Source organism: Falco rusticolus, chromosome 18, assembly GCF_015220075.1.
Source record: "Falco rusticolus isolate bFalRus1 chromosome 18, bFalRus1.pri, whole genome shotgun sequence".
NCBI lineage: Eukaryota > Metazoa > Chordata > Aves > Falconiformes > Falconidae > Falco > Falco rusticolus.
In genome coordinates, this window is record NC_051204.1 from 4690764 (window position 1) to 4714691 (window position 23928).

The 23928-nt window shown below is 58.9% G+C and overlaps 1 protein-coding gene across 1 annotated transcript; it reads right to left on the minus strand.

Moving 5' to 3' along the window:
• On the minus strand, positions 1 to 23689 carry SOCS7 (suppressor of cytokine signaling 7). The gene is made up of 11 exons (XM_037411558.1): positions 23650 to 23689; positions 22118 to 22739; positions 16669 to 16733; positions 13414 to 13518; positions 12481 to 12582; positions 11558 to 11688; positions 10963 to 11131; positions 7761 to 7889; positions 4732 to 4867; positions 4264 to 4421; positions 1 to 3961 (listed from the first exon to the last, which is right to left on the minus strand). Exons 1-10 carry the CDS (start codon positions 23687 to 23689, stop codon positions 4301 to 4303), a joined length of 1620 nt encoding a protein of 539 aa, XP_037267455.1. The 3' UTR covers positions 1 to 3961; positions 4264 to 4300.
• Positions 23690 to 23928: the final 239 nt, after the last annotated feature.

Below are 23928 nucleotides of genomic sequence, written 5' to 3' on the forward strand. Positions count from 1 at the left end.
CCCCCCCCGCCTTCTTCTGGCCCCAATGAGGTCAAGCCCAAGCTGAAAACTTCCACGCAAGAAAATCATCCCGGCTTATCTGAGCGTCACAGTGCAGGAGCGAGCCCCCACCCCGAAATGCTGCAGGGAGAGGGGTGGGAGCCACCCCCACCCCCCGGAGCAAACGGTGCCGGGGGATCTTGCCAACCTGATACCAGCTACACTACACGGCTGAAGGCTGCACCCATCCAGCTAAAAAAAACCCACCATCTCCGGCTGGAAAATGAGCTTTTCCATGGGCACTTTCTGCACTTTGGTAGTTTTCACGGTCCATTTCGTTGTTCGGCTGCCGCTGATCCCTGATCGAGGGAGAAGGACGGCAACAACCTCTGCAGAATTCAAGGTTGGACAAAGGAGGCTATAAAATTTTCTTCCAAATCAGCAGGATGAGCGCAGCCTCCAGAACCAAGCCACGAAACCATTCCAGGCAGGATACAAACGGGGCTGGGGATTTGCAGGACCTCTCGGAGAGGTCACCCACGTCCACGAAGACCATCACCTCCTCGGCAGAGACCGCTCCGTTTGCTCCACTCGCATCCAGCCTCGGAACAAAACCTCCGAACCTTTTGCCATGCCCAAACGGCAGAGCAGGTCCCCCCCTCCCCTTATTACACCTAGATGGGAAGGAACTCGAGGAACAGCTTTATTTTAAACGGATTTCAAGAGGAGGCTGTTAACTACAGTTAACCTTGGGATCTTATCCAGCGCTACCAGCCACCGGCAGCGGGCTGGTGCTGCCCACGCTCCAGCTCTCCTGCCTGCCTCGGAGCAAGGAGAGGTGGAGCAGAGCCCGGGGAATGCTCGAGAGCATCTGCCACCTTCATGGCCAAGCAGACCCCCGCCCCCTCCCCGTGCGTGCGGATCCATAGGAGGGTCTCGTGCAGCTACAGCCGACCCCAGGAACATCAGCAGGACACGCTGGTGTCCCACCATTCCCTAGCCAACATCCCAAAGCACATTCCCTCCGTCATTTCAGCTGCCACGGACAGATCCAAAGCCTTGGGGCTGGCCTCCACCTGGGGGGTCTGCTTCCCCCCGCCCCTTCCCCCGTGCACATGGTTCAAGTAACAGCAGAAGCACCGGCAGGCTGTGGGGAGAAGTCCTCCCAAGGACAGGGACAGCCGACCAAACACACGTAATTCAAGTATTGCCCCTAAAGTCTGGCTGCTCCTTCAATAGCTCCAAAGGCTGCAGAGCCATCCCACCCACCCCCACGGGGAGCCCCCCGGCGGGGCAGGGGATGGAGCAGCGCAGGACGGCTCTCCTGACCCACCGCGGAGCAGGGTTGTGCGTTTTCACCCCAGGCATGGGCAGGACGGGCTCTGCGGCGATTCCTGATGCCTGACCAGCATGAGTTTTCCCTGCTCTGCTCCCCAGCTCGGCTGCTTTCCCTTCCCAAACCCAGCCCGCGCCCCGAACGGAGTGAAAACACTGCCGCCACCGTCACGCAGGGAGAGGACCAGCTTCTCCCCAGCTTCGGCAAGGGGAGGCTCACGGGTCCCCCATCTCACACACCCCGGCCCACGTCATCGTTTCCTCGCCTCTAGGGTCTCTTTTTGGAGAGAAGCTTGGCAGGATTCACGTGCACCAGGCGCACCATTCTTGGCTGGCACGGAGCTGGGACACTTCAAGCATCAGACCAGGCTTGGCTCTTAGGAAGGTTTTCCTTTCCAGCACATGGATCAGTTGGAAAATTGGGATCTTCAGCACACGGCCAGCCAAGATGCAGCAGGGCCAGGGGCGCAGACACTGGAGTCTCACCTGCACAAACACAGAGGCTTTTCCCTCCGCCAACGTTTGCCCGACGTGCTGTGCGCTTTAGCCAAAGCCCTTGCGTCAATTCACAGGCTCCGCTGATAACGGTGTGAGCTGCAGGGCTGCAACCCAGGGGAGGGGACGCGGCGGAGGATGCTGGTCCCCGCACAGAGGGGCCGCGGCGGAGGATGCTGGTCCCCGCACAGAGGGGACGCGGCGGAGGATGCTGGTCCCCGCACAGAGGGGCCGCGGTAGCCGTGGACTCAATTAGCTCCCCCCTCCCCGAGGGTCAGGATATGCTGTTCAGCACGTCTTGGGGCAGCTCCCCCGTCCCGATAACCACTGCCCCAACAACGCAACACAAAGTCAGTAGCGAGTAGTGTCCCATGAGGTATTTCTACAGATTTTGAAGCTTAATTATTAGTTTTCTCTGGAAGCCAAATCCTTTTTAAAAAAACCGTACTTTTTCTCCAAGACCAAAACTGAGGCCAGAGGTGACAGCGATGACAGGGAGGGCAGGATTCGTGTAGCACCCGTTGTAGCAACGCTTGGCAGAGGCAGACAACCGGAATTTTTCCAAGCTGCTGTAAGATCCACAAGGCTGTGTCTAATTCAAGGACACAGATCACTCGGCAGGGCAAGACCGAAGTCCTCACAGCTCCCACGCGACGGCAGCCGGCTGACAGGGCACGGAGCTCAGATCCGCAGACCTGGACCACGCGTCGCATCTTCAGACCCTGCTGCTGCAGGATGGAGCGTTTCCTTCCCTCGGGTCGAGGGCATGGGAACATTTGCTTGTTTAAATACAGGAGGAAAGGTGCTTCTCCAGACTTCTTCTCAGCACCGCTTCAGGAGAACTTTAAAACTTCATGAAATGCAAACTCTTTGCAGTTGGCTGCAGCGGATGGAACGGCAGACCAGGATTTGAGGGGGCAGGGAGGGTATTTCAGCCTGTGCCAAGCCCAGAAACACAGCGAGAGCTGCCACCTCTCTTGGCTTTACCGTTTCTGAACTGCTGTGGTTCCACGGACAGCCCAGGGAGAGGAGGAAGCAGCAGGCAAGCTCAGAGATCAGATACTGTTCCGGGAGAACTCCCAGTTACCTGCTCCTTGCTCCGAGTCATCCTAGAGATTTCTCTTAATGCCCCAGCAGCTCCTGATCAAGGTCCTTCGCAGCTCGACAGAAAGCCACTTCATTCACAGCTTCTGGAGACAGCCAGAGAAAGGCTAAAAGTGCACGTCCCACGGCTCTGCAAGACTGAGATCCCTGTAGCAAGTCCCTTTGGTCCGTGGACTGCTGCCACGGCCACAGCAGCAGCTCTGCCACTTGCCTGCCACTTCTCACGGGGTTTCAGCGAAATCTTCCAGTGTTTGCTAAGGGAACGAGGAGGAGCAGCCCTTGCTCCCCAGCGCAGCAGCAACCATTCCCCTTTGGCAGAAGGCTCGGCAACATCCAAACGGCTGATATGCTCTTTCTTCCTCGGGCCCAACTTAAAAAGCATATAGGGTCACCCTGCAAATCCAGTTGCAAAGCTCAGCTGCCCAAGACTAGGTTTGGCCCTCTTCTTCCAAACCCTAGAGAGCAGAGGAGCTGTGCAGCTGCCTGCTGCGCAGAGCTCCATGCTCCCCAGGTTATTCCACAGAGCTGCATCTCATTCCGGCTCAGCCTGCCTCCAAAGCAGCTCTCCAGCTGCATCTCCTCTTGGTGAGGACCGACGAACAGTCTCGCCGTAACGCCTGGGGCGGATCTTCCTAGAGAGTCCCCTTCTCTCTTTCTATCTCCCCACCTTGAAGTTTCCAAGGGAGGATCATAAAATTCAGCTGATCATAAGACAGTATTTCTCATGCTGAAAATAATAATAATAATTAAAAAAAAAGTAGACGACATCAAAAATAAAACTTTCAAAAAATTGTAAATAGTGCCATGACATTCTTTGATCTGCAAGGAGTCCGCGAGCCGGGCTCAGCTGCCTCCGAGACCCCTCTCCCTCAGCCGGGAGCTGAGGCTCCTGCTCCCGTCCCGCTGTGCTTCTTAGGAGTCTTGAACCCTCTTCTCTGTACAAAAGAGCTTGAGAGCAGAAGCGGCACCGCAGAAGCAGGCTTCACCGTTGCGTGCCTCCTCCCCACCACAGCCTGACTTGGGCTACAGGATGGCAACAATCAAACTCCTGGTGGGGAAGACAGAGGGGACGGGGATCAAACACCCCGCTTGATGTGGCAGGATCTGCCCCAGACTGCAGCTGCTTTGGCAGGAGAGCGAGCACAGGCTTGTGTGGGCACAAATAGGCACAAGGAAGTACCAGAAGCCTTGTTGCCCTCCCCAGGGAAAGCTGGGCAACGGTAAGAGACCATGGAGTGAATAGCCACGATTCCGTCGGGAGGGTTTTGTGGGTTTTTTTGCAATGAGGGGGAACCACACGACTTACGTTTGACCCCATGGGATGGGGGACGGACCAGGGTGCGCACGTACCATCAGTGACAGCAACAAGATGGGTGAGGCAGCCTCGCTACGTGGAGGATTCAGTCTCCTGCTTCTGTTTGGAGATGAGCTGAGCTTCCTTCAGCGACAGGTACACCTCCTCCTGCGGGTCGTAGTAGTAGAACTTGCGGATGTAGGAGATCAGGGGCCTGGGGAAGGAACGGGCAGGACCTTTAACCCTGAGCCACAGCCATGCCAGACTCCACAAAGGACGACCAGAACCTCCCCCACCTCCCGCAGGAACAGCAGCCTGCACCCCAAGGCTGCGGTACCCGGCAGGTAACCCCACACCCGAGCCACTCCCGCACGCATCCCTACGCACCACGGGACATTTATCTGGTTGTCCCAAGGCTGAAGAGGTGTCAACCATTCCCTCCCAGAGCCCCTGCTGCGGACGCAGATGCTGTCACAGCGGGGAAACCGAGGAGCCTTGCCCCCCGGCCAGCCCTCCAGACTTACTTGGGCAGCGGCAGCTCGGGGATGTGATCTATTCGGACCAGCTGCCTGATCCGAAAGCGGCAAAGGTGCTGAAGGGATTTGACGTTGCTGAACCTGGAGACTGGATACAGGAGCTGGACAGGCGTTGGAGGCAGACCTGGGGGGGGGGGGGGGGAAGGGGAAAAAAGCAGTCTTTGAGACAAGGGTGATATTAGAAAGGAACCAACTACTGATCCAGAAAGGAAAAGCTGGTGCTTGGGAACCGGAGCTCTCTGCAAGGCTGCGGCTGACAGCGCATCTGCCCAGGAGCCCCCTGCTTGGGACTGGGGAGTCAAACCTTCCAGGGGTGATGCCCCTTTGGCTGCAAGGTATCTCCAGCCTTCCTCGCAAGGCCGCAACAGTTCTGATGTCACGGGATGCCCGTGGAAAAGCAGATCCCGGGACCCCGCAAGCTCCTAACCACCCCCCTTCGCCCAGGGCTAGTAGACGAAGCATCGCTTTATACTGAGAAGCGACAGGGTTTCCAAAGGACGCAGATGAAAACCAGAGGAGAAGGCAGGCAGCCTGACCGGCACGTAGGCTTTGCTCTGCACAATCCTTCGGGTAGTTCTAGCAAGGCATTAAAAAGCTGGGGGATTTGGTCAGCTCAAGCCACGCCAGAGTTGCTCATTCTTGGGGTCACGAGGCTGGGCACAAAGGCGGAGGCGGCGGCAGCTTCGCTCGAGCCAGCGCCCCACGCAAGGAGCAGCTTCGCAGGGCTGGAAGCGAGCTGCATCCCGCCACCCCCCCAAAAACCTCCTCCTCCCCCAAAGTTAAGAGCAACAATCGAGCCCACAGAACCCGGAGGTCAGCGGGAGCACCAGGAAGGATCTTTGGGAGCTGGGTTCATTCACAGCACAAGGTTTTATCTGTCTTTACAGAAGGATTCAAAGCTAGTTACACTCTAACCCCCTCCTGCTGGCTTGTCTCTGAGGGCAATGGAGTGAAAGGAGAAAAGGGAAAGCTCTTCACACTAAGATGGGCTCAAAACTGCTCCAGGCAGCTCAGGAAGCTGTGAGCCAGCTTTTGAGAAAGCAAAGAACAGCAATCAATTGAAGGCTGGGTTCTCCCCCCTCCCACCCCATCCTTATTCTCCTACCAAAAAGGAATTAGCCTCTGGGAGCTCAGCCAGCAGCTACGGGGACGCAGCACGAGCTCCGCACGCTGTGCTAGCCACATGCCTCGCTGCCAGGAGCCAGACGCGAGCTGGAAACAGCCCCCTCCTCCGAGCAGCCGTTAACATTTCAGCAGGAGAACAGCACTAACGAGCACACTGGGGAGATGCAGATCCTCGGTGTTCTCCCGCTGAAGATCAGGCGTCACTGCGAGACTTGGTTTTTCCAGGATCAAGGCGCAGCGACTCTTTAAGAAGCGCCCAGGTCCAATGCTGCACCCCGATGGAGAGGTGCTGGACCCCGACGGAGAGATGCTGGACCCAGAGCCAGCAGCACGGCTGGCTGGCGGCTCAGAGCGGGGACCAGGCAGCAAGGGACTCCTCAGCAGGTGCACTGCACCATCTGGGGGGGGGATTATTTTCTTTTTCCACGATATTTTCCTATAGCAAGTCCTTTCTAAGGTATTTGCTTGGAGTCCTAAGCCCTCGAAGCCCTGCTCTCAGGGGGAAGCGATCTCAGGATCTGAAAGGTAAAGGATCTTGAAGCTGAAAGTGTTTTTTGAAGGTAGGATACATTACAAAGCTGGCTTTACATCCCTCTCCTCCCCAAAGCATGGCCACGTTATAAATCAGCTTTCCAGTTACTGGCGGTGTCTGCAGCAGAGGGCAACACCGAACAGCTCCGGGCTGCGACTCCAGCCCCGCCAGGAATCCTGAGGAGGCAACATCCCATCCCTCCTCCCCTCCAGCCTCTTCTAGACCCAAAACTCTTCAGGCCGAATCCTGTCCATGCTGCGGTGCCATGGAGACGTTACAGTCACCAGCAGGGCCTGCAGGCACGATGGCAATACGGATAGGGAGCAAATATACTGTAATTTCACTTGCAGATGCACTGCAGCAATCCTCCCACGCTTCTCAGTCCTGCCCCTCTTTGCTCCGCTGCCGCCACCCGCCTCACCGCAGCAGCATCCCCGCTCCTGCTCTGTTCCGTTCAGAGCATCGCCGCTCACCCGCCCTCCCAATCCTGTCCCCCACTGTTGCTCTCTCACAAGTCAGGGGCACGTCTGCCGATTTGGCACAGACTCTTCCCTTCTTTTCACGTTGGATTTTTTGGCTAGCTTTCTGGTACACCAGGACAGAGGAGTGAAAACCAGAAAAATAAACAAATACAGAAGATACCGGTCCCGTCGCCTGCCCGGATTTAGCCGGAGGGAGATGTGAGCCCATTTAAGGAACCAGAGCCTGACGGATGGGGAAACAAGCCCTCTGCAATCCCAACAGCACGCAATCAAACACGCTTCAACAAAGCTTCACTAACACTCCCCTCCTCGTTTGCAAGCACCTGCCTGTCGATGGGCTCCGGCACCACGGTCCCCCCCAAGGGACCCTGAATCTACAGTATCTGTTGCTTGAGGCTCACTTTGAGCTCACGCTTGGAAATGCTCCCACACGCTCAGCTTAACGCGTCTCCTCGACAGCCCCCGGTGGGTCTCAGCTAAGGGGGAGCTGGGAAACTACAAAGCATGGAGCGGTTCGTAAGGGCAGCGCCGCTGAGACTGGGGGAGGGAAGACAGCAAGAGTTTTAGTAGCCAAATAATTGCTTGTGGAGGGAGTAGTTTTCCAGTCTCCAGCTCCATTTGTCACAGTGCGAGACGGTACCACGTTTCCATACCGCTGAAAAGAAAGGTTGGGGAAGTCACCTTAGCACCACGAGCAAGCGGCGCAGCTGCCGAGCGAGGGGTCTGCTCCTCAGGAGCCTTCTGAGAAGTCAGCAGGCGAGGATGCAGAGCAGGGCACTGAGTGCAGCAGACCAAAGCCACCCGAGACGGGCTCTCTAGGACAGACCGGCAGTAATCACAGAGCAAAGCAGCCCCCAGGCTCAGCACAGGAGACTCACCTGGAACCCTGGATCGGAGGAAGTAGAGAAACTTCCCGTTTTTGGAGTGCATGATTGCTCTCTTTATGAACTCCACCACAGACTGGCAGCGGTCTTCAAACTTGGGATGGCACCACAGGCTGAAGGTCCCTTCCAACAGAACAGAAAAGGTTTCACGTTATAGGAGCGCCAGTGGCACGAGGAGACATTGAGTCACGAGCCCGATGTTCTCAAAGGCCAGGTGGATGCCCCAGGCTGGCTGCTTCCCGTAGAGCTGGGACAAGGCAGGGCACTAAGAGGAAACACCAGTGGCACCAGCTTGCAAGGACGCTGTCCCACTGGATCCAGTGCTCTCCAAGAGCTGAGGATACGCAGAGAGAGACGACAAGGTGAGCGCTGGAACTCACGCACGGCCGCAAGCCAGGCTTGCTGGAACTTGTGGACAGCCTGCAGTGACAGCTGCGCCTAAAACTTCAACTACTAAAACAACTACCAAAAAAAAAAAAATCCTTTAACAGGGCATTAGCAGATGCCCCTGCTCCTCCACAGTATCCCACCACCAGCACTCCCAAAGAAAGCCAGTGCGTCACGGCAAAGCCTGTGCACAGAGGGGTGCAAAACCAGCGACCCGGGTGCTGCGGCCCTCTTCTGCCAGCTCTCCGGCTGTCAGCGATCGCTTATTTCAAAGCGGACCCGGGAGCAGCTTCACGTTCTTGCCAGCTGTTCCAAACACCTTAATTCAAATTACCATCAAGCCAGAGCCGGGGTCAAGACACAGCGATACCGTCCTCCCCGTGCTGCCACCCGACACGGCGTATGCCTTGAGCTCAAGCGGCAAACACTGAAACTGGAGACAGGCGGCACGGGGAAAGTGGGCCCTCCAGCCTCTGTACGGCTCTCTAAATAGGTTAAGCTTAAGCCTCAGAGCAGCCCAGTCTCACCATCCCTCCCAGACGCTCCCTCCTTGCAACAAAACGCAGCCGCTTATCCCCCTCCCCGTGCCGAAGCGCTGCCCACAGCCCCGCCGTACCTCCCCTTCTGTCCGCAGGTCTGCCAGCGCCCCAGTAGAGCTGACACGGAGCGGAGCTTCACGGGGAAGAGGAAAAAAAGGGGAAAACAAGGGCTCTGTTGTGGATGGAGCCCAGCAGGAGCCAGGCAGGAGGTGTGCGACACCACCAATCCGCACCAGCGCCGGAACCCAGAGCGAGAACGGCGGCGGAGTAACTTTGCAAACACCCTGTATCCACGTAAAGAACTTGTGCTCGGGAGAAGGGGCAGCCACATCGGAGGTAGCCAGTTACATAGTACAGACCAAGGACATTTTTGGAGGAGCAGCTCCCCCAGCACCATCCTGTTACAGAAAAACCAGAGGAAGCAGCTCCGCAGGGAATCCAGCACTCGCGGCTTTCTACAGGGTGGAGAGGGGCTCCATCCAGCCCACAAAATTTATAACACATCTCCTTCTTCCCCCACAGCTAGGTCGGGTAGGCTCTACTGGGAAAAGATGCCTCTCATCCCTGCCCTGGGCCAGCCTGCTAAACATCCAGGATCAACAAGCAGAAAAATAAGTAATCCTTCCTGGGAATCTTGGATCTGAACGAGCCCTTAAAAGTGGCCAGTAGATGCAAAGGACAAAGTATAAACCAGCCTCCCCAGCCCACCTGAAAAAAGAGACAAAGAAAATCTGGTTTCTTCATCTGATCTACCTGAGACCTGAAGGTCAAGCATTTCTCTCTTCCCTGTTCCCCCAGCCTCACCATTTGTCACCTTCACGGGTTTATCGAAGTGCTCAGGTCTGCAGTTTTCCGTGGTGCCGCAGCACATTCAGCACAAGGCAGCCAGTCCTGGGGGGCGGGGGGTGGGCACAGGGCTGCCGACACAGACCGAAGCGCTGCACCCAAACCTGAAATCCTTGATGCAGTGCCCCGGCTGGGAGCGCTGCTCTAGGGAAGGTGGCAGCACCAACCTTCACCCGTGCAGCGAGGGCAGCCTGAGGGAAGGGAAGGACACCGGGCTAAGGCAGCTCCGAGAACGGATGTATCCCAGCCCCAAAATAAGAAAGCAGAGCAGCAGCAAAAGAAGTTTGCTCCAAAGATCAATTATGAAAAAGCACCCACTGTACAGGCAGCCTCACATCTCCTCCAGCTGCAAGAGCTTCTTGTAATTTCTATAAAGACAGGGTGATGAAAATCCTCCTTACGCAATGGTCAGGGACAGGGGAACTGGCTCTAGATGGGCGAGAATTACTGCTGGGGCATCTTCCCATCAGAGGGGCTCAAGACCAGAAGTGCTGCCAGGTTTTGCTAGCAGCGGTGGAAGACGACAACAGTGGCATCCCCGGGGCAAGGGCAAAAAGGAGAAAAAGAGAAGCTTTGCTCTGAAAGGTTGCAAACCACTGTTTTCTGCAGCAGGTTGGCTGGGAAGCCTCAGAACCCATTATTTGCAGGGCCATTTAATGACAAGGCGCTATAGGCAGCTGTTATTAAAGCTTGCCCACTGGTTACAGGGCAGATTCCCCCTGTGCATTGAGCCCCTCGGGCATTTCCCTCGGCCTGAGGTCAGGTGTCTGTACGACAGCTCAATGCAGAAAACCACATGTGAAGACGAGCAGACAAAGCGCGTGGGCGAGGTGAGAAGCAGCCCGACGCAGGAGGGTGAGCGCAGCAGGAAGAAAGGGCACAAACAGCACGCCGAGAGTTCTCGGAATAAAAACCCACCACGGTGGAGCTAAAGGCTCAGCCTGGGACCGACTGCAGCCAGTACCACCGCCGAGCATCCCTCGAGCAGCGGGAGAGCAAGGTGAGGTGACGAGCCACAATGTCAGGAGATCATTTCTCATTTCACGGGGAAACAAGCTCTGTTTTGGGAAGCACAGACAGCCACGAGCGATGGCTCCTGCTGCACATCCCATCTCAGTGACATCGGATCCCAACGGCATGGGATCCAGTTTTCCAAAGCAAGGCCTGAGGACAGGCACAGGGAATTGTATTCTCCAATTTTTCAGAGTTAATAAGGACAGTCGCTGCTTGAGGCATAAGAAGCAAAGTCAAATGCAGCTTCTAAGGCCTCTTGCGGAACCTCACCACAAGAGCGAGGACATGCTGCTGCTGCTCCCCCTTCTCCTGCCAGCCCTGTGCCCCGAGCGCCGTTCTTGGGACCTTGAGATCAGACTGGTCCCCAGCCGCAGGCCTCCGCCACCCCCAGAACCACCCGTGGCTCTTACCTCTGTAGTGCTCCATCCTGGTGTGATGGGTGATGCCCTGCGACCGAAAGCTGAGGCTCAGGATGTAACGGGGGTCAGAACTGTCTCGGACCAGAAAGGATCCGTCCGGCTTCCCCTTCAGCTTCATCTCTGCATCCTCCCAGTTCATCGGTCCCCAGTACCACCCGCACTAGCAAAGGAGACAGCCAGAACGTCAGCAGAAGCTAGCAAGGAAGATTTTATCAGCAACCAAACGCAGTATGATTTGTTCTTGTTGTTAATCCCCTTTAAATGTCAAAATGGAAGTGCCTGGTGATACCTGCCCAGGAGTATGGGTGGTCAGGACTCGTTGCTCCTGGACACCATCACATCCCTTACCACCCAGAAGTGGGGAAAGACCAGACGAGACCACGCCACCCCTTCCATGCACAACAAAGTGCTCGTCTAGACTCAAAGGCCTCACCGGGGGAAAGGCAGGAGGCTTTTTTTTTTTTTTTCAGTCCCATCCTAATCTTACACTTCTAAGTCTGTAAAAGGGATGATGCCCCCAAAAACCAGAGCCGAGACACACAGCCTTTCCCTCCCGGCTGCTGCCACCAGCCCACGGCGCCGTTACCTTCTCCAGCTCCCGCAAGCTGGCCGCGAAGCTGCTGGAGTCCGGGCGGTAGAGGGGACACTGCAGGTGCGGGGCGGGCTGGCCAGGCATCGCCTCCATCGGCCTCAGCGGGACAATCCGTGGGAAGGCGTCTGCAGAGGGAGAGAGCGCCCAGGCCACGGTCACCCGTGGGGAGCTCACCCCCCCCAGGACCGGTCGCCCTGTCCCCCTCGCACAGCTCTGGAGGGCAGGAGGGGCAGAGCTGCAGCGTGGAGGAGGGAGCTGGGCTGACCGACGCGAGGACGATGTCCTGGTGAAGGACACAGCGGGAGTCACTACCTGGCCCTTCCAAGGTGACTCGGTGCCTTCACCTGCTATTTCCTTACGCTAGCTCGGAGGGAAGGCAAGGGATGATGTGCCAGGTGGCACAGACTGGAAGGAACGAGCACGCATCCTGAAAAAGGGGGCAGTTAAAGCCCCCGGGGTCCTGAAGGAAACCGAAAGCAAGAGGGTCGGGGCGCAGGAAGCATCCTGGTGTGCCGTTAGGCTGGCTGTCAAAGCTGGGGCTCCTGCCCTGACCCCTGTTCCCACCTTCCGACATCGCCGCCTCTCGTTAGGTGACACGGCACAAAGCGGGGTGGGCTGCGCTTCGGCCAAACCCCCCGGAGGAACCCGAGAAAACGGGAGATGCTGAACTGGGGATAAAGCTGCTGCAATCACGAGCTTCAGCAAAACTACCGCGGGCAACAAGAGCCAACGCCACAGAAACCAGAGCCTGGACACCACAGTGCCTGCGCACTCGGCGGCGTAGGACTGAGCAGGCGATGCAGGCGGCACCGTGGCTGTTGAAGCCTGAAGCGCTGCCTTCAAGTTTACCAAGAAACCCCCCAACGTCCAGACCCCTGAAGGGGAAGCCAGAGCCTTGCTGCTAGAGCTAAGCTGACCTGGGGCATGGGGCGGAGGAGGCGGAGGCAGAGGGAAAGACTGCAAGGAGGAACCCATTGGACCCACTAGGACAGATGCAGGCAGCGTCCCACTGATATCATCTAGGAGAGAACAGAGGCAAGAGAGATTCAGAAAACAGGAAAGCGAGCGAGCTCTGCGCCTGACAACACGGCTCCAGCAAACCGGCCCTCAGCACCGCCTGGAGAGGTGAAGATGGAGCTTCCCACCCGCAGCTCACCATCCTCCTCCCGCTCCTGAGCGCAGGGGCTGCTGCTGCTGCTGCTTCCCACCAGCTCGGAGCCTCGCACACACACATGCACGCCCACACGCGCTCCTGGACTGAAGGAGACTGTTTTCCAGCCCAGCCAGCTCCTCGCATGCAGCTTGCAGCACAAGACAGGCGTTAACAGGAGACGTCACAGGCTCAGCACACGGGATGTGCAGGGCAAGGTGCTGCTGGCTCAGGCTGACTTCACCCATCCTGAGCTGCTCCTGTGCAGGGGAGCCTCCTCCAGCGGAGGGTGCAGAGCAGCTAAGCCAGGCTCCTCGTGCAGCAACAACCCGGGGAACCTCCACTTCCACCGACTGGAGAGCACAGCAAGGAACCAGCCCCGCTGGGTGACGGGTAGGAAGGGGCGGAAAGTTTCCAAAAGCAGCAGAAATGCTACAAAACCAGCACTTTCCCTCCCACCTCGCATCGCTCCACCAGCACCCTCCCTTCCTGGCTGAGCTAAGAGAAGCTTTCAGCCAACAGCAAAAAAATCCTATTGCCAGGGAAGGGTGAGCAGGCACGTTACGGGGTCAGACGAGCAGGCAGCGAGCCCGCCACCAGCGACCCTCAGGACGCTCCTCCGCCATCCCTGCGCGGGCACATCGGCAGCCGCTACGCTCCCGGAGGGACACGCGGCAAAGGATGCTCTCCGGGACGGTACCTAGCAGGCTGAGGCTTCTTCGTGGCGGAGGCGGTGGAGTCGGAGGGTGAGGGGAGGTCAGTCCTCGCTGAGAGATGTCCACGTCCACTAGTGACACTGTTTCACCTGAAGGTTGGTGGAGCAAGACCGTTAGTACTGCACCTCCGCCGGGGCACGCAGAGGCTCAGCGTGGGGAGTGGGGGGAGAGGGGAAGGGGCAGTGACCTCCGCAGGGTTGGGAAGATGATCCTGTTGGCAGTTTTCAAATCGAGTCGCCCTGCCGCATCGCTTCAGAGACACTGCTCAGCTCTGCTACCGCAGCCCGAAGGTCAGGCAGAAGGGAACGACACCCGTACGCGGGCCCGATCCCAGTCCGAGTCCGGCAGCAGCAGAGACCTTTCCAGCGCCCGCACTTTGCTTGGGGAATGGTTGCACAGGTCTGCGTGGCACCCGCCAAGGTACCTCTCCTGTTAGTGCTGATCTCAGCTGCCCTACAAGTGCCTTGGCTGATCAGACAAATACCTTCTACCCCAAAGGCTGGGACGGTCCCAGCTCTTAAAATTAATACCAGGGAGCTGGACAGGCTTTTACATTAAATCCCTGCAATTCACTGAAGCCCCAAAGCTTTGGATCCAGGAGACCGGGGAAAACAATGACACAAACTAAGAGGTCTAACTGAAAACCAGAAAAGCTTAAAATTAGTCTAAAATCACGGCAGAGAAACAAAGCCATCAAATCAAGGTCAAAGCATCAGCCTTGATAACGGACTGATAGAGAGTCTGAAGGAAAACACCTAAATCCTAAAGACACCCCTAAGTGGTGCTACCGCAGCCATGGCATGTTTCCCCCCCCCCCCCCCAAAAAAAAATAAAATTCAGTCTAACCAGGCTCTGATGAACCACCGCCACTGAAACCAAGTTATCCCAACCATCCGAACCACAGTCTCAAGGACAACGAAATCTGGCTGCCTTAGATTTCAATTCCTGTGGGCAGGGAACTCCTCTTCTGCTCCAGATACCGTCCGCAGCGTCGCCCGCCTCTTGGCAAGCGCCTGGCAATGTATTTACCGTCCATAACACAGGACAACATTGACTCAGCTTCCCCCCCCCGGTTTTAAAAGTCCCGTCTATTAATAAGCGATGCTAAGAGGAGTATTTAGGGTGGGTTATTATCCGAGGTGCCTTCTCCCCGGGGGACTGAAGGGTGTGAGCACACACGGGTGCACACAGCCAACTCTTTCATTTCCACACCTTCAAAACGAAGCGGCTGGCCCGCGTTCACCTTGTACAAACAAAACCGAAGGGTAACCAGACTAACAGGGGCTGCGCTGATTCCGCTTGCAAATCCTGCCAAACGCAGCAGGGGCTGCGGCGGGATTACGGAGCCAGCGTTTCCAAGAGGTGCCCAAGGAGAGGTCAGGAAAGGGGAGCACAGCCTCCCCGAAGCCCTTCCCTCATCCCACACACTAAGCTGAAAGCAAATCACCAAAAAAAACTCATCCAAGTTGGGCCCAGCGTTCGAATTCTGTCCCACTTTGGCGGTCCCAGTCTCAGAAAATCCCCTACAGAGCAGCTGCGAAAGAAACCGAGAGCTCAGCGGTGTAAACCTGAAGTCAACAACAAACCAAAGCAATTCAGATCCAGATATTCACTTTGGAGATGCTTCCACCATCTTCTGCAAAGGAAAAACTACTATGAGGGCATTGCCACTGTCCCACCAACGGGCAAAAATTGCTGTCAGTAATTCTAAAAACAGCTAATAGGATAAGCTAACAATTAATCAGATCAACATCACAAATTTAGAGCAAAAATTTGCCAACTCCAGGTTCTCCTGTGTTGTTCGTTTGGAGGAAAAGCAGCTCTGCGCACACATCCATGCACCCCTACCACCCGCACGCAGAATTACGGTTTTTACACCCACAACTTCCCCTAGCAACAGCTGACAAAGCAGCAGAAGCAGCTTTTGCTTTCAGCAGCTTCGATTTGCTAAATAAACGCACACGACACTTCAGAGGAAGCCACATCACACAAGGAGCACGTCCTCGTGTGCCGCCCCGCGATCCAGGCATCGGCTGGGGGGGATGCGGGAGCGGAGGAGAGAACAGGCACCACCACCACGGCTGAGTCACCCCCAAGTGACTCCGCTCTGCAAGAGCTGAACGAGCCACGAGAACCCGCAGGAGCGGATCAGAAGCTTCCAGTTACTAGTTTTGGGCAAGTCAGACACATGCTCTGCCTCGAAGGTCACTTCTCTGCAATTCCAAGCGGTTCCCAGCACGGCTTCACCACTGCTCTCCACAGCGGGTTTCGCCCTCCCTGGGAACACAAACCACGCACCAGCCCCTGCCCTGAGCCCTCCAGCCTCCTGCCACGCACCGACCGAGCCGCAAGAGGTGGCTTCCAGCCCTACCCGCCGGCTTCTCCGAGGGCGGCTGCTGCTACACGTCACATCTTGGTCCCCTTGCTCCGCAGCAAGACCCTCAGCGTGAACTTACTTCGAACGCGACCTTCCCAACACGCCACGTAAAACCACACGCAGCTGAGAAATACTCACTTGTGACTTTAGATTCCTACTCATGTTTTGAGACGCGGTTCTCCCGAGGAAGCCCCTGGCCCTGTGGCTAGCGCCGTTTTGGCTACGAGCCCACACCAGAAGAGGCACATGACTGTGACTGGGAGCTTTTTCAGCAGGACAGCTTTCAGCTGCCAGCAGAGCAGGACTCCCCCCTCACCCCACTCACCGACCAGCCAACTTCCCCCTCCCTCCAGCAGAAAAGGGAAGGTCAGAAACCAGCAGGATGCAGGGAGACACATGCAGCAGAAGGTAATGCTCCCCCAAAGAGGTTTCAATTCCCAGAGCTTGTCGTGCAGCAGAGCTGCTGATGCTGCCGTGCCATCCAGGAGGGAAGCTGGGCTTGCCCTCAGCCCCCCTCAAACCGCAGGATGGAAGCGCCCAACTGCACTTGCTCTACAGGGGATTTTCCAAACCACTTGGCTGCAAACAGCCCTGCGTGGAGAAAGGACCATCACCTCCCAGAGCCCGGCTCGACCCGGCGTTTCAACAGGACGCATTGCAAAACGCTGACTTGCAACAGCCACGTTCTTTACAGCTCCTCTTGGGCAGGGTTTGAGGGCGAGCAGGGCAGAGGGACACCTCACAGAGATCCCGGGTTGCACGCGGAGGCAACATTCAGCATCCACCATCGAGCACATGCTGCTCTTTTCATAGCAAAATGAAACGCCACGCTGCAAACCTTGCAAACCCTGCAAATCCTTACCTGTGAAGAGGGGGCTGAACACAACCGGGGAAAAGGCACTTTGAGTTCTTGTCAGTCTGTGTTTCCTATCGGAAATAAGAAAGACATCGTTAGTAGAGGTGAGGAGACGCCAGGCATCCCACCAGAAAGCAGCTTGACCTTCTCAGACCAGAGGAACCTTCACCATTCTTTACAGAACCTTGAGACGGCTCAGCGCTGCGTGTTTATTCAACTCCTAGAGCAGCGCTTTGGCTTAAGTAGGGCAGCCAACCAGTAAAGCTAGGTCTCCGTCCTGCTACGAAGCAAATCTCTAACTAGGTAATTAATAAAGTCATTGGAAAGAAAACCCCAAGCAAGTATGGTGAGCGGAGCCAAGAAGCTGTTTCACAACAGGCATCACGCTATTCCTCCGGATCAGGCATTGCCAAACGCCTTCGACAAACAGGTTCGGTCCCTGCGCAATGAGGGGCTGTGCCTGGAGCGAGCGCGTCGCTCGGAGGATGCCGTGTCCCCAAAGGCATTCAAAATGCAGGTGCAGGGCAGGCGAGCTAAACCCAGAGCACCGAGATGGATGGAACCAGCTCAAAACACACCTCTGAGGCCCCAGGAATACCAGCAATTCCCGTGAAGCTCGTTTTCCAAACCCACAGTTTTATAACAACACTGTAGCCAGCCCTGTGCTCTCCCCACACAAAAGCACTCCTTCCAGCACCTTCCTACTGCGATGCTAAAGGGCTTTATCCAGATTTAGGCAGAGGAAACGCTGGTAAACTGAGGCACAGAGTATGGCACCCTCAGGACTTGAATCCGCGGTTGAGGCGAGGCGAGAAACGTGTTCCCGGTGCCAGAAACTCGCTCCCGCCGAAGAGAGGAGCACAAGAACAAAGTTGAGCACAAGCACAGCCCTCACGAGCCGCAGGTTCGACAAAGGCAGGTCCTTCCAGCACCCACAGCGTATCGTGCAACGCCCATCCCGGCACTGGGCAACCTGTAGGTCTGTACTGGGAGAGCCAGGGTTACTTCAAGTTCAATAACACAACCGCACTGCGCTGGCCAGGGAAACTGGTCCCATGGCATCCAGCCCAGCAACTGCACCACCAAGACCTAGAGCTCAGAGACCAGCTCTGCCCACCGCCGGGACACACCACCCAGCAGGCTGTCAGGGGCTGGCTCTGTTCCTCTCGGACGTCTCCTCGCGCCCCAGCACGCGGCTGCCCCTGAACCTGCCCCCGAAGCCTGCCTTGCGCTTCAGACCCCAGCTCTGCTCACAGCCTCCTGCGAAAGCCGGACAAAATTTCGGGTAAAACCAGCTCGGAGCAAGGATCTGCCGCCCGCCTGGAAGGGCTGCACGGAGCAGATGCAACTCAGCGGCCCCACAGGGAGGAGAAACCCAAGCTCCGGGCTCATGTGGCTGTGCACGACGAGCCCTGGCAGCGCAGAGCAGACGGGTGCACCCTCCTCTCCTCCCAGCACAGACCAAATGCTTCTCGTGTCTGCGTCCAGACACATCCCTGGGTCGCACAGCTGTGAAGAAAGGCTGAATACTGTAAGTTTTCAAATAAAAATACTAAGGAACACTCATCATCACGATAGATAAAACCCCATGAAAATGTCTGGAAGCGTTTTCATTTTAAGGCTCTCGCACCTATTTGAGGGCTGGATTTTTTCCCCAAAGGAGAGCAATTCACCAATTATCAGCCACACATACACAAAATTACACTTCTGGACTAATATCAACTAACATTATAGTAACAGCTCTGTTCCCACCCACTAAGCCAGATGGAAAGGAGCACTGCTGGCATTTTGCTGTTACCAAAACAGCTATGTTTTATGCCAACATTTTACAGTCATTGATTTTGGAGATTTCTCATCTCTTGCAAGCTCACATCAGCAGCAGGGAGAGAACAAGAAACTATTCACGTGGACTGAATCCTCCACCTCCCAACTCAGCCTCCACCAAAACAACATACTTCCAAACTTCCTCCTCCTGCCCTCAAGTTCAGCAGTATCCAAACGACGCCGAAACCCACAGAGAAGCAATTACATGTGACCGGTACCCGAGTGCCGCTGCCTTGGATCAGCGCAGCCCTGCAGAGCTGGAGAAAGCCAAAGGTGGACGTTGCCGTGAACGCCGTGGTCAGATTCTGCACAGATTTGTGCACACAGAACTGGGAAACCCCTCGAGCTCCGGCAAATAAGGATTTTTAGGGTCAGTTACCCACCAGTTCTGTAATAGCGGCCGGCATTTCCCACGGTGCTGCCTTTGCTCATTCCAAGGCACTGCCTCGTTATCACTACGGCAAATCTTACCTGGCCACCCGGGCTGGCTCTGTGCTATTATAATGTAATAACTGGAGACATGTTAAAAACCCAAGGTCACCACCACAACTAACTTACCAGACTTGGGTACCCAGCGAGGGATGCGCAGCAGATGCTGGCCCGCCGAGATGTCCCGCGCCCACCCATCTGCAGAGCCTCACCCCGTCCCCTTTCCCTCCAGCTACCTTGACGGCCAAACTGCTTCCAGAAAGTTGTTTCACCGACAGAGTCTTTACTGAACACCCAAGTCCTGGCTGAGAAGCCACACGTTGGTATCTCCACACTGAGTTTCTGCAGCTCAGCAGAACCCCGCTATTCATTTTAGGTAATGGGGCTGGTTTCTTTCCCAACTGCTGCTGCAGGCGGGAGCCAGTGGTGCACCGATGCTGCCTCGGGGACCAGCACCACCATGGGAAGCCCAGGCAGCAACTCCAAATACCAGGAATTCGGCTCCTTGTGGATGTTTAAAGGAAGAGCCTGACTAGGTATCGCCCATCGCAGATGAAGGGAGCACTTCACCAGCAGCCTGCAGAGAGACTTGCAAGTCAGGAATAAGAGCCCGATAGCAAGCAGAGCTGTGAATTAACCCAAAAATCGCTCTGAGCCCACCTCATCAGCCACAAGCGATGGCAGCAGCGACTCACAATGAACGCCAGGCCCATCCTATATTAATGGGGGCCATGCATTGGGAGGCAACAACCTCCAGCTCTTTGCAGAACCCAGGGAAGGTCATCGTCTGTGTCCCCCCTCAGTCAAGCCGTGAAGACGGTGCAAAGCAGGCAGACAGCAGCAGCAGCAGCACAGTTAAAGTCTGGCAAAACAACCACAGCGGGAAATCAAGTCGCTGCACTACACACCTCCAAACCGAGGACCAGGCAACGGAGGGAGGAAAAGAAATCACCATCTGCAAACTCCGCGGCCGAAAATTCGCTTCCCCAGCCAAGCCCAGCTTCCCTAAACCGTGTCTACCCTCCTCAGGAGACCACGAGCATCCCAGCATCCCCAAACCACACGTCTCAAACCCTCCCCCCATCCCCCCCCCCCCCATGGCTGGCGAGAGCAGGGCCAGACCTCGGCGCCAGCAGACACCATCCCACCGAGGTGCTGGAGAGATTGCCAGCACACCAGCAGCTGTCGTTCCACGGGCGCAAAAAAGCCCGCTCAGATAAGCCAGCCCTCTCCAGCAGGAGAGGGACCGCTGGAACTGGAAGCAGGGGAATCAGTCATCCCTGAACCGATAGAGTTGCTGCATCAGGGCACCTTGAAGTAACCTTTGTTAAAATCGCCTAATTAGCGCTGGCAGAGTTGCACGATGCCAGAGCAAGAAGTGACCACGACACTCCCGAGCGAGGGGGGACCCCGATGGTGAGGGTCCTGCTCCACTCCCAACCGGCCGGGGCACCGGTGCCAGCTCCGCACCAACGCCAGCGCTGGGAGGTCCCGGGCGCTCCTCAAGCGTAAGGACGGAATAAACCACGAGCCCATTAGCAAAACATTATGTCATTACAGGCAACGCGGCTCGCTACTGTTTGAGGCCCATTTAGTCATTTGTGGGGAACGAAGCCGTTGTATAAAATGGTTTCCCTACCCCACATGCAAAAGCGGGGCTCCTCGCGGGCACAGCAGCTCGAGGGAGGACTCAAACACCCCGAGCAGCTGCGGGGCTGGGAGCTGACACCCGGAGCCGTGGCTGGCCCATCTCAGAACCCATCCTCTGCTTCCAAGGGGAGGTCACTTTGGCCTCTGCTGCAGCCCGGTTGCCTTTTGGGCTGCCAAAGTGCCCAGTGGGTCACACCTGACCCAAGGCCAACATCTTCAGAGCAAGCCTGGAGAAAGTTTTCTGTTCAGCCCATCAACAGGTCTGCAGCTGCACTAAGGAGGCAACATCCCCGACAGCCTCACAGGAGGTTAATTAACCCCGCAGGGGAAGTACCCTGCTGTCACACTCAAGGCTCCATTCAATTATTTAATGCTGCTGCCGGGCGGGCTGTCCCTGCCTCCTCCATGAAGAATTCCAGTTCTGCTGCTGGAAATGCTACAGAAAGTGGTTTCTGGAGCATGGGACACCCACCCCAACCAGAGCCGGGTACAGCTCAGCCCTTCACCCTCCGCAGCCGGCATCAAGCAGCTCGTGTCTCCCGCTGAAACACGAGGCTGGAGCAGGCAAGGCGTGCCGGAGCCAACGGAGCGGGGCTGAGGAACAAGGGGGTACCCGGGATCCCACAATTTGTCCCTCCAGCCTAACGCACAACCCAGCCAACCTCGGGCTGCCAGCATTCCCTCCGGCCATGGCACAGGGGGACAGCAGAGCCACCACGGCAGCACCCACCGCCACCACCGACGCCGGAGCCCAACCGTGATGCTCGTGAGCCACAGGAAACCATTCTGCGCGGTGCAGGAGGGTGAGAGGAAACACCAGCCCCTCAGCTCTGGGCACAGCACTTCCTCGCTCGGCCGGTGCCGTGGCATCCCGGGGCTCCGGCCGCCCCACCGGGCCTGCTCCCGGATGGTTTTCCACCATCCGCTTTGCCAGGAGCTGTATGTGCCTCCGCCAGGCTCCAGCTGCGCTCGCCCACCCCGTGCACAAGACGAGGCCTCGGCAGCTGCTGGAAGTGGCCCAAGCCCAGCTCGGAGCCGAGGGACGGCCGCGGTGCCCAGGGGGGACGGCACCTGCGCCGGGCCACCAGCCTCACTGCACTGCCATCCTGTGCTGCCATCAACCCGGGGGTCCCCCGGCTCCCTGCAGCGCCTGTCCTGCCACCCTGGAACGCCCCCAGGCCAGGGACCCCCCCCAGCCCAGCTCAGCCTTTAGGGCCGGGGACACCCCCCAGCCCAGCTCAGTGCCTGGGGCCGGTGACACCCCCCCAGCCCAGCTCAGCCCTTGGGGCGACCCCCCCTCAGCCCAGCCCCTTGACCGGGGACCCTCCATCCCAGTCAGCCCCTGGAACCATGTATCCCCCCAGCCCAGCCCCTGGAACCCCTACCCAGCTCAGCCTCTGGGGTGACCTCTCCCCAACCCAGCTCAGCTCCCCGGGCCGGCGACCCCCCCCCCAGCCCAGCTCAGCCTTCAGAACCGGGGATCCCCAACTCAGCTCAGCCCTTGGGGCGAACCCCCCCCCCCGGCCCTGCCCAGCCCCGGGCCCCCCCGTACCTGCCCGCCTCCTGCTCGCGGCCGCGGGCCCCGCAGACGTCGGTCAGGCTGCCGGCCGAGGCGGGCAGCTCCGCGGGGCGCCGGGCCTCGCTCCCGCCGGCGGCATCCCCGGCCGAGCCGCCGCTGCAGCTCTTGGTGCGGAAGAGGCGGCTGAGGCGGACCCGGAGCGAGCCCTTCCTGGCGCCGGGGCCCCCGGGGGGCGGGGGGGCGCCGGCCCCTCTCCCGGCGGCGCGGGCAGCCCCGCGGCCGGGGGACCCCGGCTCCTCCTCCGAGCAGCTCCCGGCCTCGTCGGGCTCCAGCGCCTCCAGCACCAGCAGCGCGTCGCTGGTCTCCTCGGCGGCGGGGCCGGCGGGCGGCGGCGGGCCCAGGCAGGGGCATGGGCAGCCCGCCGGCCCCTTCGCCCCCAGCCCGGGCGGCCGCAGCCCCAGCGCCGCCAGCTGCAGCCCAGCCCCCCCCGGCGGGGCCGCCCCCCACCTGGCCGCCGCTTTGGGCTCCAGCGCGCAGCGGTGCCGCGGGCACAGCAGCTCGCCGCCGCCCTCCCGCCGGGCCCCCGCCGCCGCCGCCGCCGCCGGGCCGCCCTCCTCGCCGGGCCGCCCCTCCGCCGCGTGGCGGACACCATCAGCTGCGGCGGCGGCCGCGGGCCCGCAAAGCCCCGCCGCCCGGCAGCGCCGCCGCCACCGCCGCCCGCCGCCGGGGCCCGCAGCCCCGCGCCCGCCGTGCCGGTAACGGCGCCGCCCGCCGCGCCCGCCTCCGGCCGCCCCATAGCCCAGCAGGCGGCTGAGCACCGGTAAGAGGCCGCGGCGGCCGCCGCCGCCTCCCCTTCGCGCAGCTCGGCGCGCTGCAATAGCTACGGCCGCCGCATGGCTGCCCGGGCCGCACCGGGCCCCGCCGCCGCGGCCCCCGCCCTCCCTCCGCCGCGGCCCCGGCCGCGCGCCGCCACGCCCCCCCACTTCCGCCGCCGCCCAGCCCCGCCCCCGATCGCCGATACCACGCCCTCCGGTAGCCGAGGTCACGCCCCCGTCTTGAGGCTGCCCGCTGCCCCCCCCCCCCCCAACCCCCCGGTGGAGCGCGGCCGCGGGGTCCCGCTCTCTGCCCCGGCACCCACCGGCGGGCCGGGGGAGCACGAGGGGTCCGGCGTGCCTGGAGCAGCCCCCTGCCCCCATCCCGCGGAGAGCGGGGTGCAGTAGGGGAAACTGAGGCACGGGCACCCAGCACCTTCGTACTGCGGGCCTGCACGGCCTTGCACAGCTCTCGCACGGTTGCAGCACGGCTCTTGCACGGCTCTTGCACGGCTCTGGCAGGCAGTGCACCCCACGGGAGGAGCGGGGCCGGGGCCCAGCTCCCCCCACCCCCACCTGGGTGCTGGCAAGGAGGGAGGTCGCTGGGGGGGGGGGGCTGAGCAGCCTCCCGTGCCTCAGTTTCCCCTCTGTAACCGAGCCAGTGCTGCATGGCACCCCGCACACCGTCCCCCAGTTTGGGAGTGGGGGGTGGGCATCAAGCCCCGCCGGGGGGCACCGTGCCCACCCCCGTACCACACTCCCCACCCTCAATCCCCACAGGGACATCCCACATGTATGCCAACCCCCCCCCCCCCATCGCCATCCTAAGGCTGGGGGGGCCGGGGACTAAAGCCCGGGACCATATGGGGACCCAGCGGGTGACCTTCCCCCCCCTCGCCCCCCCAGCTGCTGAGGGGGCCGCGGGGAGGGGGATGCCGGGAGGAAAATTCCCGGCTGCGTTGCCATGGCTTCCCATCAGGATGTGCTTGCATCATGGCCAGCCTGGGTGCGGGGGTCCCCGCGGGGCTCAGG